Genomic DNA, 18,900 nt, shown 5'->3' with positions numbered 1-18,900 from the left:
TCGCAGGATCTGACCTTGAGGAGCCTAAAATTCCTTATCCTAAAGACTAATAGAAAACGTTTAGCAAGGGCATCAACTTTTCGGCATCGATACGTGAGCCAGCACATATTAAAACAAATTCGCAAACCCGGATATGAATGAATTCAATTTAAACTAGTATTCAACAGTCTGACAATTTGTCGGGAATGGCCTCATCCTCTATTCCAGATTACTGAATCTGCAAGCAAAAAATCCATTGTACTGCTGGGCGGCACAAGCCATTGGGCAGCAGTCAAATGCGGAAATATTGAAAACAACATTGAAAACATTGTAATAACGGCCTAACCATTCTTATTGCTTGAAAAATGCCTGTTCTGATATTCATTCGTTGACTGTGGCCATTCGAAAGGCGAAAGTCAAGGCAATACCGGCTCGACAAATTGGTAAGAAACGAGCGGCAGGTTTCCCATCATTGTCATCGGTATAAATACAATATTGTCAAATAGTCATGCATCTAAACTTGTGCGGACGTTTATGAAAAAAGCGCTACTTTATAAAATTGATTTCTTAGCTTTGACCGTGTTTTACGGCATCCCTTCATCTAACTTATTGTTAACTGAGCGCGGGCAGTCGATTTATTCTATTTAAATTTCCAACTTCCCTTTCTAGCATAGTTCATGCGCAATATAGCCAAATCAACAACTTGCGGAGCTGCTGCAGTGTCATCGACTTCCTCAGACAGCAAAAATCGACTTGCCGTGTCGTTCATTCAGCTGAAGTCATCGGGATACGATTTGTTGATCGTTAACGGTTGAAAGCAAAGGTGGAAAAGGGAACGCGCAGATCCAACACTCCATTAGCGCTCACTTCAGATGCCTCGCCGATCAAAGCGCTAGCTCTTGAGGCAAGAGCATCAAATCTGTTCCCAAGTACCTCCAGGGACATCTGCTATCTTACATAAGCAGCTATTTGTTTGTGAATAATCATTGAATGTATCCTTACATTAACATTCAATTACTTCTACTCAACAGCAAAACGATACTTTTAGTAAAAAAAAAAAAAAAACTTCAAAAAGCCCATTCTTAGAAAATGCATAATTTGTTTCGGGGTGCAAACTAATTATGCTGCGAATATATTAAACTTCCCAACATGATAAATACCAGTTTTGACAAACTGTAATAGTGTTGTGTATGTCGTTGTTGTTGTACTTCACTTCGAAGGCACCTTCCTTGAATTCAAAAAATATAATCATTACTTCATATAGTATCATAATTTATTGGCTGTGTTAACGACTTCAGTGTTAGCTTTTTGTTGTCAGTAGCCTTCATGCGATTGTCAAGCTATTTGTAATCTACATAAATCTTCATGAAACCATTGAAGTCGATCGAAAATCAGAGACAAAGCCTTTTACCAATTACAGAATCACTTAAGGGTCGCTCTGATACACTCTAGTACAGTAGTTCTTCGACTAACTAATAAGAAGGGCAACATAGAATTTCTCCAAGACCAACGTTCTAATGCGTAAAAATCGACTATAACAGAAATTCAGAGCTAGCTTACAAATCGGGTGGACGTTAAGGAAATAACAAGCTTGATGACATAATAGCTAATCAACAAACCAACGAGGGCTCCAACTGGATGCTAGTTTCATGAAGGCTTAACTATATGTAGCACAGAGTGCACTCATCATGACGTCGTATCCAGAACAGACGCCAATGGCAAACCTGCAAGGTTCCTCCTGTGTCTGGTCTACTGCACCTGCTGTGAACCCTACTTCTGCAGCTGTTCTGTGCCCGTTTGAACACGTGCATATGGTACGTGTCCACGTGTCGCACTATCAGCGACGAGCCCGTGGCGGCAGTCGACGAGCCTAGATCGTTTAAAACCGACATTGTCACCGCTGAAGCTCAAGCACTATTCAACTTCTAGCTGACCGCGACAGCGATGTACTGGAATATCGTTTTACGGCAACCAATACATTTATACTGTGTGTACACAATGTATACGGAACAGCAGAAATGTCAAAGACAACTCTAGTTACTGAGCATTGTAGCATTATCGTACAAGTGAACAATACTTGCCGAACGTAACTCAGGGAAAGCAAGTAGCGTTTTTTTTTACTGCTTTCCTTACACAATAAGCTACGTAGATTGACGACCTAACAAACTGAGGTTTAAAAAGATGATTATCTATTTATTAAAATTAGTTCCGTATATATAGTGGCTCAGTTTACGGGCATTGTCATGTATGTTTTCTTCTTTACTTAGGTAAAAGACTCGTAATGACCCAACAGAGGTACCCATTACGATTCTGTCTGATCACGGACTAGAACTTCGGCGGATCAGGTGCTCCCATGTGTCCCCATTATAACATACCGAAGATCTTAAAAATACACACCTGAAGCGCATGATCAGGACACTTTATCGACGAAAAACGATGCCAGCTTTTTTATTAGCTTAAATTTAACGTCTGAATCAAAACCATCAGTTAATCATCATAAACGTTGAAGTTCAAGCCTTGTTATTTGCGCTAATACACTACGCTTACCTACGTATGCATTCGTGAGTTTCCATCAGTTCATTACCTTAACATATCTGAATATTTGAAATAGATACTTATAATAAGACGATAGGTGTCATTAGATCATAAAAGGAATAATAGATAGCCTGAGTAGCGTTGAATGAAACGTAATAACTCCAGGTTGCGGTGGCCGGTTGTCGTAATCGTGCAGTCGCTAGGCTACTAAAATTTTTCCCGGGTAACGTATTTACCTGTTAATTTTAGGAACACCTTGTGGTCTAGGTTCGAACCTGGGCATGAATAGACAGATTTAGATTTAAAACTGCGTATCTAACGGTAACCGGACGTAAAATTGGGAATACTTTCGTTTCGAAGTTGAGCATGGCTTTCTTGTTTCTGGGATGACGGTGAACGTACGAGGAGTTATATAATATAGATTTCATTATTAAACAGAAAGCCGACGTCTAACCATTGTCCCCACGAAGCTAAACACTAGGGTGTCTCAAAGCGGACCACCTCACGAGGAGCATCACGAGAGTCGAGTAAACTTCTGTGACGCAGGACGCAAAAGGGCTTTGTAAAGCATGATATAGGGACTGGAGTAGTAATTACGTTATTAAAAATTGTGGGTTCTAGCCATTACGAACCCTAAGTAAGTTGGTTGGTATCCGCTCCAACAAAATTCATATATATGCTAGCATTCGAAAATTCCAATCGGAAATGCTGCAATACGACTACATGCCACTTGCAAAATTTTTTTTCAAAAAGAAGAAAAGAGAAGCAAGACGCTGTCTCTTGCTCTAACGTGTAACGTTGATCGTCGTGTAAAAGACTCGACATCAGAACGAACCTCTCATGGAAAACAAAATAATTGCTTTTGTAAAGTGCTACCTTGGTAAGCAGTTTCTTCCGTTTAAGTATTTTTGCCAAGAAATTATTTGTACGAAAACTATTTGATCGTTTTTAGCAAGTGCACGTTATATCAATCTACGGGTACTCAATTTGAGACAACCGCTGAATTGCTCAAGCTAGCATGCGTCACAACAGAAATTTAACTTCATGGTTGATCAATGCAAATTGGATGAATGTTCCAGACACAAAAAGTAGCCCCTGTTCCCACAGATTTTACCTGAAATTTAAACCCAAAAATCGAAATAAAAATAAAAGGTCTTCGAGTCAGGACTTTAAACTATAAATATTATTACTATTGAGAAAGATATGCATTTTGCAGTTAGTGTGACAATAAATAACTTTCTTTAGCTAGGCTGTGTAGTACGCGTCGTTGGCGGGACTTGAACCAAAGACCACCGCTCACGTTTATCGAGAACATAAAGACATGAAATATCGCCTTTATCCTTTACTTTTCCCGAGTTATTGGCTTCCCTTTGAAAATCTTCCAGAAAATTATTCTTTGCTGAAAAAGACGCTATATGGGCAGGGTGCTTGCTTCGAAACCCGGAGAGTATATAATTGAAACTAACGCGAGCCATCCTCAAGCTGGTTCTTGGTTTCTCCGATCCAATTCAGATAGACCTTGATTACGATAGCAAGTTTCAACCCGTAAAAAAGCAGCAGATTTATAGCATATTTATAAGTGCTGCGGTAACATTGTATTGAAGCGGCAAAGAACACTAATTCAAATTCAGTGTTACCACTGCGTATATCTATGAAATTAAGCGACCAAGATTATGGAACAGCCACCGCTAGAAGCGATAAATACAGAAAGTTAACTAGTGGCTTCCAAAAATTCTGCACAGAACATAATCTATGATATCTGCAATGATTACCCTGCAATGATGCTCAAAATTAAATTGTGAAATATGCTTTCTCCCATTGCAGTTTCTTCCTTTCAGTGGCTAGGTAGCAAAGTAATGAGGAATAATACTGCCTGTGTGACTACATATTACCCAAGCACTGACACTACGTTAAGTTCCAAACAAAAATATTCCAATGAACCAGTAGGTATCCAGACAGATATCCAGCACGCCAGGAGCGAGTCTTGAATGTTGGCGCCAAAATTGGTCACCGTTACTTGATGATCCGAAATATAGGGGAGTCGCTCCATGACTTTGTTTATGCAAGCAGCGCGCGTTGCGAGAGCGGTCCGTACTAACACAAAAAGCAAATCCATTTTTTTGACAGGGCGTCACTAGTTACGTTATGCTGGTTGCATATGCTCGCTTGTTAGTATGTGTCGTAATAGCGTCAGATTTATGGATGGAGGCAGAACGTTCAAGCTAGATATCAACATGGGCTTCTGGAAAGTTTTCTGAGGGAAATATTGGTTTACGTTTCACTTTACTGTACTTGATGATGGCATTTGAAGGCAACGATCTCGAGCTTGTTGTAGTATATTGAACGATACCTTGAGGAAGCTTCACTTTTGCGCGCCTTTTTTCACTCGTCATTCAATAAATGATTGAAGTATAATCAAACACGCGTACCTGATCTAGACGAGAGGTGAAGCGAGTACCTAGATGGTGCTGCCATATTTAGTTTATGGTATTTGTGCACTCCGAACTGAACTGGTCACTGTCTCCACAGACACACGAAGACACTTTACAAGGAGTCGTTTTCTTCAAGAAGGTCGATTTCACATAGACGAGACACCGAATATTTGTGAATACAAACTCATTTGTTTATTGCTGATCGAAATCCAGTCATTTTAATGTCGCCTCATAACAACCACACAAAGTAATCCAAATTCATAAGCGACAATAACGCAGGTTTTGTTTGGCTTCAAGAACTGCTAAAGTATTGTCACAACCTGCTTAACTGTGGTACGGTCACTGAAGAATACAGGAGGAACAGCTTGACTCTGTTTCCTCACCGACCATTAGCTGGTCGATATCGATACTGTGATTAGATGAGTATCAAACCCTTTATGAAAGCCGGTGAAGTATACGGTGGCTGTAGCCCGATACGAACTTCACAGTGGCCGAGAACACTCTGTGGGTAAAACACCAAACCAGCCTGTCTTCATCTTGTCTCCGTTCGCCCAACCACCAGCTGAAGTTGGGCGAAGTCAAGGCGTGCTTGACAATGGCGGCGGTCCCAGATGGCGACCACAGCGCCCCTGCTAACGAAGACAGTACCATGCGAAACAGACCCTTTCCACTTTCATTCTGTCTTCATCATTTCCGCCACTTGGGCTCGCACCGTGTGCGCAATGATTCCACTAGATCCGAAAGAAACGCGCGATATAACCGCCACATTTCTACGATGATAGAATCTTCAAGACCTAGTCGGCAACTTTGAAACCTTAGCTAAAAATTGTGCCTTTTATGAATACTTTGTCTTAACTTATCAACTCGTGCACTTCTGGTAGGTTCTCGAAACAAGGACATACGCTAAAGTGCCATTATGTATTTGACATTTGACATGATTATGACAGAGATATATTTGCTATTAGGCCTCGGGGATTATCTTCGGGGTCGAACCAAGGAAGCGAAAATAACAACAATAAAATCGTATTCACTCCATACTCACAACCATTTAAGTGCCTGTAAGCCAGCAAAAGTATATACTCATTCGGAGAAACTGCAGCTTTGTAGGCTAAAGACTTTGATCCTTATTAACATTCATTGAACGAGTGTTGTTAATAATAAAAACATGTCAAACATGCGTACAATTTTCACAATAAAACGTATTTATGAGTTTCGACATATGAGTAGGAAACGTTTAGTTAACCCTATTTGGACTTTATTATTACCATTAATTTGGAAGCGAGAATTCTGCAGTGCCAGAAGCGGACTAAAATGATGATGACTAATATATTTATAAGGTAATGGTATTGAAAGCTCTAGCTATGTGCCCAGGATGCGCCAAAGTCTGAGGTTAGTTCTCGAGAAAGATGGCTAAGGTAAAAGAGGGTATTTGGCTACGCATTTTCAGAATTCTACCAGTTTTCGGTTACTTGCTTGTTAAGCTACACTATCTGTGTATGCGAGCTTTCCGTAATTAACCTTAAAGAAGTCCCCTTATTAACACTTTTTTAAAAAAGCTGTACTGTGAAATCAAAAACTAAAGCCTAGGACGTACGAAACTGATGCGGGAGACGGGGGTGTAGGCTTACTGCAATCTCATTGAAACAAGTATACCGATTCAAGTTCTATCAAATGTTACTGGCTCTATATTTGGATTGTTGTTGCTTTACATAACATGTTAAGTGTTAGTGAAGATGTGTAGCTCTATGGGAAATTAGCTGAAATTTAACTGTCATTTAAGCAACGCATTTTATGTTCTGCAACTACATATTTACCTTTATTCAGAAACGTTAGAGATAGAAATTAATCTGGAAAGTATGACGTGAAAAAATCTTAGTTATCAGTTAAAATTCTATAATATAGGTAAGCCTCTGGCCTATTTGAGCTCATCTGGAAATCCCACACATCGTCAAATTTTATCGATACTAAATACTTTTGTTTTTTTTTTTGTGAAAAACTAGACGAAGGATTAGAGAAACTATTGTAAACTTACTGAAGCTAATGTGGTTTGTAGTAGTATTCAATAGTAAAGTACGATCATCATTGCTCCTTGGTTTAATATGCTCCGAATGCACTTTTGTACCATCTTCGTTATGCCTGGATCCTGCCATACTTCGAGTACCGTATTATTTAAATGATGAAACGTTTCATATTTTCGTCGCCTCCGATTCGCCTTTTCGCATAATTCTACAGGTTTTCGAGCGGATTCATGTCGGGCAACTTTGTAGGCCATGATAGAACCTTAACACCATTAGCGACACACACCTTTAAGGACACTTTGCCGTATGGCGCAGTGAGTTTTCATACGTGAGCACATAGTTTTCGCCTGAACACCGTTGTTGTACCTCAGGCAGTATTTTTCTTTTGAATTACCCCACTGTATTGTCGTTTTGTTTCCATAATCCTACTAACAAAAATAGAGATTCTCTAGCCTGAATAGAAATCACGATATTTTGTTCAGATTTTTGATTCGCTAAACTATACGGGCTTGTGGAATCTTTTGCCAAAAGGCCAATAGAAATGTTCAGTAACTATACGAAATCTCAAAATGCAATTCACCTAAAAAAACCCTTCCACAGTCTTCAATATTTCAATGTTAAAACTATTTAGTCCATTCGATAGACGTATACGTCTTCTTGTTGTGGTAGGACGTCAGTAGCTTGTTATAAACATGGTGACTCAGCGCTCTGACACTCTCTAATGCAACCGAGAAATCGTTGGAGACAATCGTTTTGTAGCTTGCTTAGAATGGCCACATCCGATCCCCACTTTGTATTTCCCTTGATGATAGCGACACGTTATCTGTGGTCACAACAAGGTCGCTGTCATTGAATAGATGAGAGCAGCGATAATTGCTTTGAATCTATTAGAAACGGAAAACGGTGAAATCGGGTAGCTAAAGAGTACACGATGGCTTTAATGTTTATATATGCTGTGTAGCACACGGTGCATCTTGCCTTTTACACTGAAAATATCTTTCTAGTGAACACGTCATCACATATGCTGTCCTTGAAAAGCATAGCTTTGACATACAAAAGACACTTACCGATACTGAGCTCGGATGCAGAGATATCCTGCGTCAATTTCTAGGTGGCCTTACTTGATTGGCCTATTACATATGTATATATATATATTGGGCAATAAGTATTTTTGTCGCATTTCATCCAGGTTTTTTCGAACTGTATTGACTAACCAGTTCGTTTTTCTATCATGATTTTACTTGTGCTGAAAAAAAGTTTCTAAAGGTAAACTAAAGGCAAGTCCCGTTCGATGAAAGTTACCATATCGATTTACGTTACTTGATCGCCCAAAGAGTTATATAAATCAGGTTGAGGTGGGGCGATTGGGTTTTATTGCAGTTTTGGGCATCTATGAAGCAGGATGCCGTCGATGCTAATTCTACAGAGAATTTGAAAAGAGAAACGCGTATATGCGTACATATGTCAGTTAAAGCCAAGGAATCTATTTTTGCACCTTTTGAACTACATGTCGTTGCTGCCAACAACGTACTACATATGATTGCTTTTGAATGAAATTTTATCGGCATAACAGAGCACCAAAAGTCACCATGACAATTTATAGATGCGCCAATTAATGACCTGGCTACACAGAACTTCGTCTACATTTATGTTTGACAGTAAAATGTTACAAAGTATCGTCTTTACTAGTCGGAGTAATAGCCCATTTTATAAAGATATTCGTCTCCTAACTTTGACTTCTTTGCGCGACGCCATTAGCTGCTCATCTGGTCTCACCTCCGCGTCACATGGTTTCATCCGGTTGGGTTAAGTGATATATTTAATTGACATTCTTTTAAAGTGAATGAGTGGTAGTGATTTAGGCCACACAATGGAAAAAGTCTTCACTGAGTTTAGTGGTAGATTTTCCCTTTCCTGTGGAACCGGTCGTTTTCAATAGCGTTAAGCAAGTTTTGACCCATATTGAGCCTCCCTTCTCTATATTAAAAAAAGAAAATAAAAATAAACACCTAAAATAAATCAGAAAAAAGATTTTTCAAACAATTAAACGTTCACTGACTTCTTAGACGCTTACGAAAGTTTCGTAATATACTGCACAAATTGTTTCATAAACATATGATTGCCTTTGTTTTCGGGCCAAACCTCGTAGCCAATATTTGGACAGATTACGTTAAAAGTGTACAGCGGTAAGTATTAGGGAAGACCAAAATGATTTAAGCTTATAAGCTAGCAAGTTAATAACTCGCAAGGCCTACCATGTAGATAATAATAATAACTAGCCAATGTTTCGATTCGTTTGAAAGCGCTTGTTATTATTATTTAGACTTGATTGATTTTATGTTGACACTATGTGAGATATCGTGTCGGATCAGTGTGTCTATATCATCAGCTTTGTTTGTTGCCGTTCGCCTGCTAATTTCCTATCTGTTGGTGAATTAAACCTTCATGTGAAGATTAATATTTACATCACAGATCCTTAACGATCCAGAAATTGGATACGATAGAACGACTTAGTCGTAAATGTTGTCTCTTTTTGTTTACTCCGTTGCCTCATATATAATCGCCTTTACATTCGATGGCAAACGTGTACCGTACGAGTGATGTAAGAATGACTTGCCGTTTTGGAACATTACGGCAACGTATAGAACCGGACGGCTGAACTACAGACGTTAAATGAAATCGATGGGAATTAAGTTGAATCATTATATATATGTTATAAAGTCACGATGAAAATTAAACACGATAAAAGACAATTGTCAGCTCCACAATCATGCAAACTGTGAATTGTAGTAATGTCGAAATTAGGCAAACGATTACCAAGTAATATTATAGCAACAATATTAATTCAGCAAGCGATTCGGTTCCGTCTCGATCATACTATGTTTGTAAAGTTACCGGACAGGGGTAAAACGGGGGGATAAAGGTAAAAGGTTCGACAAACGAAAAAAGTTCGCCAACACATCAACGACCGTAGACAAATGCCGCGACGTCAGAGACAATTCGCAAGAGAAACAAAAGCTAACTGAAGTCGGAAGAAAAAGGACTAACAATTAAACCTAACAAAACCGGTAATAAGTGTAGACAAATAACGATTCGGCCCGTCCTCGTAAGCCCCGTTTACTATACGACAATGCCACAGCAGAATTGACCGTACGATTACTTGATAAAGCCTCAAGTTATTCACATAAATTAAAAAAAAAATCACATGAATTCGAAGGATTACAAAGACTCAAATCCCCACAATGACGATGGTGGTACCTTTTGCGATGGTTAAATGCTGATTAGGACTAACGAAAAATGTAGTGCTTGCACAAAATTGATACATTTTTTAATTGCCATCTATGACAATCATGCGCAATTTTCATAGAAGTTTGATGTACAACTCTAGATTAACCTGCCACAAATATTACGAATATCACATATACTTCTGCTTTTCCGTTCGCCCGTTCACCCTGGGTTACCTTTTAACTTTTTTGCTCTGGTAGGTTATAATCAGGTGCCTAGTCACAAATATTACTTTTATTATTTTAGGGCGGACATGAAGGAAGCAATCACATAGAAAAAAATCAAATATTGTAAGATGCGTTTATTTCGGACTGATCATGGCTCCATATTCAAAATCTAAGTCTGATGCTTTAAAGTGAAGCGGACAAGTTTTGACTGAGTCTAAAATCACCTCAAATGAGCTCGGCAGACGCTAAGGTTTTTCTACTTTGTGTACAAAAATATTTAAGGAAATTGAAAAAAAAAGAGGGGTATCAAAGCTGTTGTACGAACAAGATCTATAATGAATTAAGCAATCGCGTAGACTATCCTGGATTCTAGGTCTTTTCTTCGATAAACAAATATTGCCTTTAAGGCCTAAGGTTTTGGGTGAAATTCTTCAACAACTTACGGAACAAAAAAGCTGTTATGTAAATCGTTGATAAAAAAAAAAAAAGAAAAAAAAAGAAAAAAAAACACAGAATCTGAAAGGTTTTACATAATTCAGCACCAAAAGCAGACTTGAACTTAAAACGAAAAGCCAGAGGACTGATCTCAATAAAACCCCTGCTTTAATCGTATACAGTAATTTGTAATGCTACTGACGGTGCTAGAATTGTACTCAACGTACACTTAGTACTCAACGACGCTGTTCAGCTAGACGTTTTAATAGTATGCCATCTATATGCTGTGTTTACTTGGGACCCTTCTGGTTGACCAGTTTGGCAGATGTTGTCGGTTTTTCGCCATGGAATCAGCGGCTTCAGTTGATTTTGTTCCGCCTTTCTTTAACGCGTTACATCTTCTATTTCTTTTGATTTATCATTAAAACTTACCGAGTACTTTCAATCGAGCGTTTCCTTCCATATTCTATTAAAACCTTCTCAGTATTCAGGCTGACGGCGTCCCCTCCTCTTCCGAATGTACGTTCTTATGCACATATCGTCGTCGTATTCGTGGAATAATTTGGTCTTTTTTGTATTGTACTCGTACCTGGAACGGATCGCTACAAAAAAAAAAGAGGGAACAATCGAATATCTTTTCGTTTATGCTAAAAGATGTTAAATGTAATGATCCCCTTTAGGAAAGTATAAATGAACAGAATTACATTTACAGAAGTGTATCTATTCTGGACGCACCAGTCCATATATAATATATATATATATGTGTGTGTGTGTGTGTGTGTACGTGTTTCTGTATTGATAGGCCATTCATGACACGGCATTGTAGCTACGCGTAATGTTCGTGTCGTGTTTTGTCGAAGCTTCAAGCCGATAGAGTCACAGTCATTTATTCAACATAGATTTTGCTTACTAGGAAGTACAAATGGGGGGAACATCACTTTAAATTCGAGAAAGATAAAAAAAAAACTGTAGATCGATGATGCTATCATCAGCAAATGTCATCGGGTATTTTCTTATTTTTTTTTCAAGCTTTGCTTTGGTATATTGTAGGTGTTATCGTAATCGGTATTCCGTTTTTCAATTACCATTGTTTACTTCTGTGTTTATTAAATAGAAATACTCTTCGCTTCTGCCAGCTTCTTGGCATCTTTCCTTCGGCAAATATGTGGTTAAAAACTATTGCGTTCATTACACCTTCTGTTGTCCGATCTAGCCGATGTGCAATGTTTTGTTTCATCTCTACGACGGCTCTTCCAGGTACTGCTTACATTTACAAACGCCATAATCTCGGTGCTCATTCGCGAAAGGCAATATTTCTTTAGCTTCGTTCATCTCGATTATATATATGCACGAGCTTTTTGCACGTGCGGGAAAAGTAATTCCTGGCATTAATGGCTATTCAGTATCATAACTTTTTACAGCTTCAGCTTGATGTTCTTTAACCTTCTTAAATCAGGAAATACATTTTAATAGTGTATAGCATCAAGCGCTATTCGTAAACGTAAATTTGCCAGAATGCACTATATACAAAAAATATTACCAGTATTACAGTTTGGACTTATAGAAGGTTAAAAACCCCTAAAAATGCGCGAGCTCAAAACGGCCAAAAGGTTCAAAGGGGTAAGAAATGCACACCTCGGTAAGGTGGAGCAAAATCATTGTAAAAATGCAGTAACATGTCGTATTTAGATGGTATTCTAATTTTTTCAAGCTGATAAAACAGTGATAACGCGTAGTGTCGATTCTCGTGTCACCGATTGAGACTGACTGACTCATTGTTGAATTGGGCCTGGTTTGTACGAATATTTCACGAAGCACAACAAGCCCGAACGGATTGCTCTGTACCTTTATACTAGGTTACAAATCGATACGAGCCTTGAGCAGATCGATTTTTGAGGAACAGACACCTATAGGAGACGCAGTTCCTGAGTCTACTTATTTATCGTGATCACTGTCTTGTTCTGCTGTTCCCTTCAAATGTTCTATCGCTAACTGGATCCAATAGACGTATCGGATTATATCCAGATCTGTACACTAATCTGTAACGCTTCCATTCAAAGTGAAATCCATTTTTTGTATATCGCAGACGAACTTAAAATTGGTATGAGAGATAACAAAACAGTCAGAAAGAGCGATGCGTGCTTTCGTTACGTGAGATTAATATTGGCCTCGTTTTGCTAAATCCTCTTACTATTTATATGTATCTTATTTTAGCAACGGAGCTTTCTCTGTCAGTATTCAGGAAATATAATTTCCTGGGTAATCTGTAGCTTATATTCAAATATATTTTGTTTAGATTCAAATATTGTTTACAGAAAAATTGACGGACAGCAAGCCATACCAATCTGCCGCTTCGCAGCCTTCCGACGACGACGATCAAGAGATAGCTCTGTATTTAGAATTACTAAACGATTTCCCAGTCAGCCTCTAGCATAACCAAAATAGGCCAAGCAATATGGAGTAATTTAGGATGCAATAGGTGTATAATCAATATAGCGCTATTACAAAGTAATTAATTTAAATTCAGTGAAATTTTTGGCTGAGGCCGAATGTTCAACTTCAGTGTTCTCCTAGGCTTACCGTTGCAATTGAACTATTCTGATTATGGACGATGCTAACAATTCAATGTGATTCCATTGTTGATGACTAAAGCTAGCCACTGGCATCATGGCTGTACGTATAGCGTAACTGTCTCTCTAAAGATCTAAATTAGAAAATATAGGACACGATTTATAGCCTTAAATACAAAAATGTGTCTAGTTCCCGTTCATTTTCGTTTTATTGATTCTTCATTGTTTATCATAGTCATTACCGAGGATCAGCGTATCTTATTAACATAGTATATTATTTTTTTGCTCTTGTAATTTTACCGCTGCTTGCAATGGAACATGATTTATTTACTTCTGTATAGATTCCAATATAATCTCTCACGTCCTTTAAAATTATGGATTATATCACCACGTCATCAACAGAACGGACATCTTCGACGCGTTTAAAATGAACCCATTACACTACGAGATTTCAACAGTTGATGTTTGTCGTTGTGTCAGGAGACGCGGTCCTAGCATCACATGTTATCTAGTCCTATTTCTTAGGCAGTCAAGTACACATTGTGCCCGACACAATATCTGACCATGTCCATCTGTGTAAGTAAATACTTTCCACTCATGTTAGAAAGTTACAGGCTTCAAGCACTTTAATGTGATACAATCATTATGAAATGATATGATCATTTTAGTTTCACAGGCAGACATGGCGGCAACAGCGTACTCGTACGGTGACATGTAGATAAGCTGACAGTGAGTTATTTATTTCTTGGCTATCGAACACGGCGTACTTCATCTACGTCATTTCACGCTTATACCTCCTATCTTAGTAAACATTTATACGTATGTTAACTTAGCCTAAAGCCACTGGCACGGTGATCAGTCGAGAGCGGAAACCTACAGCGGTTATTTTGAATTTACACTTGAATTTATTTGGATAGAGGAATAGCCGTTTGAAGCAGCGTGTTAGGTTTCTCCTCGCTGAAAATCTCAGATTTACTCTTTTTTTTTTTTTTCTTTTTTTTTTGTTAAGCCTTGTGTTTCGTCAATATATCTTATTACTGGTCGCTTTGACAGCGTCTCGGACAAATGCTTTCGCATTTTAGAAATCTACGTTTATGTGCTGATAGGTGCGCACTGTTAGAGATCTTGATGGAAATCTGTTTGCACAATTGCCATATGTCATTAGTCAATTTTAAATCGGCGACAGCGGCGCGCAGAGACTTCAGCCCTTAGAAAAAAATTGGCCAGTTTCATATCTGTAGTCTACAGTACAAACATGTACGATAGTACACTGGACATCCGCGAAGTCGGAGAAGTATTTCGAATGTCTCCGTGTGCGTTTTCACACAGAATAGTGCACCCCACAATGAAATTCAGCAAGGGTAACTGTAGCACCTGTGTTAAAACTGTATATAGCCTAAGTTATTATTCATTATATAGATGCAATTATCTATTTGGTAGGCAGTTTACGAGCTGAACAAAATTACTTATCGTCATTAAATTATTTCTCATATACATCACAATCTAACTATGTTATAAGATAAGACCTCATGCTTACAGTAGAAGGAACCACGTAGTAAAAAGGTTTTTGTCCACAAAAATACTCGTTAGAGTTCGGATCGTATCGGAAGTATTTTTTACAACGCTTAGGTAATGCGTGACTTTAGAAATCATATAATTCAATGCAATTATATTAGGAACAACGGGTCGTTTGGCCAAAACGTCATGTGAGAAATACACATTTCAACCAATGTAGAATTACAATATGTGTCCTATAGAGCAAGTTGTAAAACACGTTGTAAAGCCCGTCAAAGATCTAGTCATATTTTACCGTCAGCCCACTATGGAGTCATGTAAACGCCGTGTGTCTTCAGATCCAGCTATCTACCTGTTTGTCGCGTAGCTTTTTTGCATGATAAATTTCTATATAGCCTCGCATCGTTGCCTTGCTAAGTACAGTAGATAATTACGAAGCACTGGAAAGGTCAAAACAGCAGATAAGCATACTTCTCACTTTGTACGTTTTTCCATATATATATATATATATGATTTACAGGTATAAACACACCCCACGCGCATGAGCTCACGACGTTCTGGTTCTACATGTGAAAATCTACGCTCTCGCAATCATTCTTTAGGGCTGCGCGTTGGAACACGTTTAGTCAATGATACGCACTCAAAACGAATTCGATATTGAGAATAAGCTCCAAGCCGAAATCACTATCTTGAGAATTTACGATTGTCCATAGGCAAACTTCCAGTCACCGAGATGTCGACGACTCGTAGAACAGGACACCATTCAATACGGTGGGTAATAGCGCGGCAAGCAATACTGTCAAATATGCAGCTACGCTGGCTCTACTGTACGCGTGCCCGTAGCAGCCGAACCAAAATTGTACGATCGATCCGGAGTCATTGAAGATTGACATCCTTTTGTCGTGGAACCGCCAAAAGCGACGTCCTTTGAAGAAGTACGTGGACTCTATAAGCAAAGTAAATAGACGGTAATTAAACTGTCGAAATTTTCGGATACTGTCCGCATATAGGATAGCGGATAACATCATTCTTATATTATTTTGGCAAAGTAAATCATACCTCTTCTCAACGCCATATTCGATGTAAAAGTAACATTGTTTATGTCAGATCGGAGTAAGAAACGGGTAAGGGCGTCTATTGACTTCTGTTATTATTTGCATGCATAGTCGTAATAATGGTCAGTATATTCATTATCTGGGGCTTTGTGGACAATTCGATCTCATGAATCAAACGGATAAAATAGACTGTGTACTGTATTTGTCAATACAAAATGTAATACATTAAACTTTTTTAAATGATAAATTCGAAACTTACGATCGGTCCACGTAAAGGCAGCATCAAGATTTGGAGGAACACCACCCCAGCTTCGTATATGACGCGGATAGTCGGGCTCGACCTACGAAAGGACGTTATATAACGTACGGGCTATATGCATAGAGTTGATCAATTCAACATTCACATAGTTTATCTAGCCGAAACCGGAATTTTCGCTCTGAGCTCTGGACCAATCAATCCTTTCTGTTAAAGCGAATGAGTCGACAAGCAGAGTTGCAGTAGCAACGCGCCTCTGTTCCGATAAAATTAACTTACCCTTCCATCGTATTCATCGAATCGCCAATACAAGTTTTCGTGAAAGAAGTAGATCTTCTGGTTGTAGCCCCATATAAACGCAGCATCGATCTTGCTGATGTTCAAAGGGAGTCCAAGCGAAGAGATCGGAAGAGGGTAACCGGGCTTCAATGTTTGCCCTTGGAAGACATATAACTCCTAGAACGAAGAAACACAAAATCAGTCTTAACATTTCGACTGAAGTTCGTTCGATTGAAGTTAGAGCAAGACTCTATCCCGCGCTTTGTTAAACCGATTTACATAGACAAGCTATCCACTGGAAGTATGACAATAAGTAATTTTAATTTTAACTTATTTTAAGACATCCGTACCCGTCCGATAAAGAAATGAATTTCTCCGCGACGATTTTCGTAGACAGCGTCAACAGTTACGTCCCGTCCCTCCGAAGTTTCCGTAGGAAAGCCACGGAACAGCCGACTCACCTCAAATGCGTGCGAGCTCATTATCTGAAGGTCGTTGTTTAGACGAAAGAAGTATTTACCTGTAGCAGTGATGAATGATTAAATAAAGCTTGCTAGTTACGGAAAAAGGACATCACCTTAGTTCGAGGAAAGCCGTAATGAGATCACGATTCACGAAGGGCTCACGAACTATAAAGGCCGTCAGTGTTATTTTAAAGGGTGATATTTCAACTAATAGTAGTATCCCTAGTAAAGATGAGGACGAAATTAATCGATAAAGCGTGCTTAAGCAACAGTTTCGAATTGTTAAAGTATTATATATTTTTCCTAAGTAAAAATAGATTCTTTTTGCTATCTCGAACCTTTAAAAATAAACGTTTCTCCTCGAATGATTGAAATCGCGTCAATGCTATCCACAGCGCACGGTTCCGGTGGCTGCTCCCTTGGACTGATGAAAACTTCTCCACGTCGCGTCGTCGTTGCCATCAGCGGACGTCGGGTTGTCACATAATAACGTGCTGAAGAATCGACAGCCCGCTCCGGACGACCTATACAAATAATTAAGGCCAGCCAGATAAATCATCATGGAACATATATGTAATGATATTAGATCAAGTAGAGTTGTGATAAAGGTGCCGGTCATCGAAACAGTTGGGTTTTTTTTTCTTAAACTAGCAAATAGACATTGACCGCGTTGGTCTACATACGTTCGTATTCAGCTACGCATCGCATAATTGACTTGGGTTTGCATTTTCAAGTATCAGAAATATAAACAAGAATTCCTTGGGTCAAGAAGATGAGGAGGAGGACCATATGCGATACCTGTCTCGCCAATGAGCTTAGCATGTAAATCAATAATAATAATATTACCTAACACCAGATAACGCAGTACGAGAATAGTAGTTTACCGTTCAATTTTAAAAGCGATTATGATTACTGCAGTGACTAACTGGCGATCATCCCAAATATGTTACAGATGTTTGTAACGAAACTGGCAATAAAAATACCTAGCATGCGTCGCTTAGGTAAGTCTGTTGCCGTCATACCGTATAGATGCTGTATGCCTTGGATATCATCTTGAGGTAGTACAAACGAATTCTCCGTGAAGTGTGGACTATCCTGGTACCAAGGGTACATAAGCGATGAAGGCTCAGATACGTGAGCCAAACCCATCGAATGGCCGAACTCATGGGCACCGGCAACAAACAGTTCCACCCCTAAACAAAACCAGAATTAGAACATGCATGGTAACATTGTCTTTGAAGGTAGTCTAGCGAAAGGACAATTTTGAAAAATATAAACGGTAGTTAGAGCTCAATGAACGTGTGTTTTCATTTCGATTCTGTTACTGAAGGAAGCTCTCCTATTTATAAGGTGTTTATTCAATTTTCTACCATAGTCATCATTATCACCATCAAAAAACCAACAACAAAAGATCACAGATTTCCCCTGACGGTGGACGTTAGCTTGCGACAACGTCCACACTCTCGAAAGATCAATAAGACTAAAAATACAAAAGGTTAACATAAACGGCAAAGGATTTTAATTTCTTGGCATCGATATAAAGTAGATATTATGTTGGCTCTTGACTGTCACTTGTGCTTTCAAAACAGATATAAAGTTGACGCTATAATATGAAAGATATTGTTTACCTAAGATTAGTATAGGTTTTGGGAGGATTCGACAAAAACGTGGTAGAAAAAAATTGTGAAGTCAGACGATGCTACGAAATTAAGTTACTTTCATCTCTAGACGGGAACAGAGAGCTTTGTGGGTGTCTATTTTATGCAATGTAATGCGTAAAAATGAATCAGTAATTTATAACAACAGAAACCATGCAGACCAAATATAACCAATATTCCAAAATATGACATGCTAACCATCCTTCGCTTTACAATAATAATAGGTAGTAATAATAATAGCAATTATCCAAA

The 18,900-nt window shown here is 38.7% G+C and overlaps 2 protein-coding genes and 1 long non-coding RNA gene across 5 annotated transcripts in view; 1 reads left to right on the top strand and 2 right to left on the bottom strand.

Moving 5' to 3' along the window:
- Rsod (superoxide dismutase family protein Rsod) overlaps positions 1 to 5,523 on the bottom strand; it is a 63,357-nt gene extending 57,834 nt beyond the window's left edge. The window contains exon 1 of the mRNA XM_022849489.2: positions 4,944 to 5,523. Coding sequence (XP_022705224.1) covers positions 4,944 to 4,989 — 46 coding nt within the window. The 5' untranslated portion in view covers positions 4,990 to 5,523. The remainder of the gene's footprint in view (positions 1 to 4,943) is intronic.
- Positions 5,524 to 13,606: 8,083 nt separating this feature from the next.
- The window catches only part of LOC111269729 (matrix metalloproteinase-14), a 28,347-nt gene continuing 23,053 nt past the window's right edge, over positions 13,607 to 18,900 (bottom strand). For 2 of the 3 annotated variants that reach the window (XM_086972193.1, XM_022849545.2), the window contains exons 6-11: positions 18,013 to 18,183; positions 17,329 to 17,514; positions 16,877 to 17,046; positions 16,527 to 16,703; positions 16,251 to 16,332; positions 13,607 to 15,882 (exon numbers count right to left, since the gene is read on the bottom strand). In XM_086972193.1, the coding sequence (XP_086828319.1) occupies positions 15,662 to 15,882; positions 16,251 to 16,332; positions 16,527 to 16,703; positions 16,877 to 17,046; positions 17,329 to 17,514; positions 18,013 to 18,183 (1,007 nt within the window). In that variant the 3' untranslated portion in view covers positions 13,607 to 15,661. The remainder of the gene's footprint in view (positions 15,883 to 16,250; positions 16,333 to 16,526; positions 16,704 to 16,876; positions 17,047 to 17,328; positions 17,515 to 18,012; positions 18,184 to 18,900) is intronic. The other variant, XR_002685897.2, reaches the window with a different exon arrangement.
- LOC147753866 (uncharacterized) lies at positions 15,741 to 18,060 on the top strand. Its single transcript, XR_015314670.1, has 3 exons — positions 15,741 to 15,871; positions 17,386 to 17,563; positions 17,943 to 18,060. It is a non-coding gene; the product is annotated as an uncharacterized LOC147753866 (long non-coding RNA).

The sequence above is a fragment of the Varroa jacobsoni genome, unplaced genomic scaffold, assembly GCF_002532875.2.
Source record: "Varroa jacobsoni isolate VJ856 unplaced genomic scaffold, vjacob_1.0 scaffold_150, whole genome shotgun sequence".
Taxonomy (NCBI): Eukaryota; Metazoa; Arthropoda; class Arachnida; order Mesostigmata; family Varroidae; genus Varroa; species Varroa jacobsoni.
The sequence above is the reverse complement of the archived record's forward strand: the minus strand, read 5'-3'. Positions and strand labels throughout refer to the sequence as shown.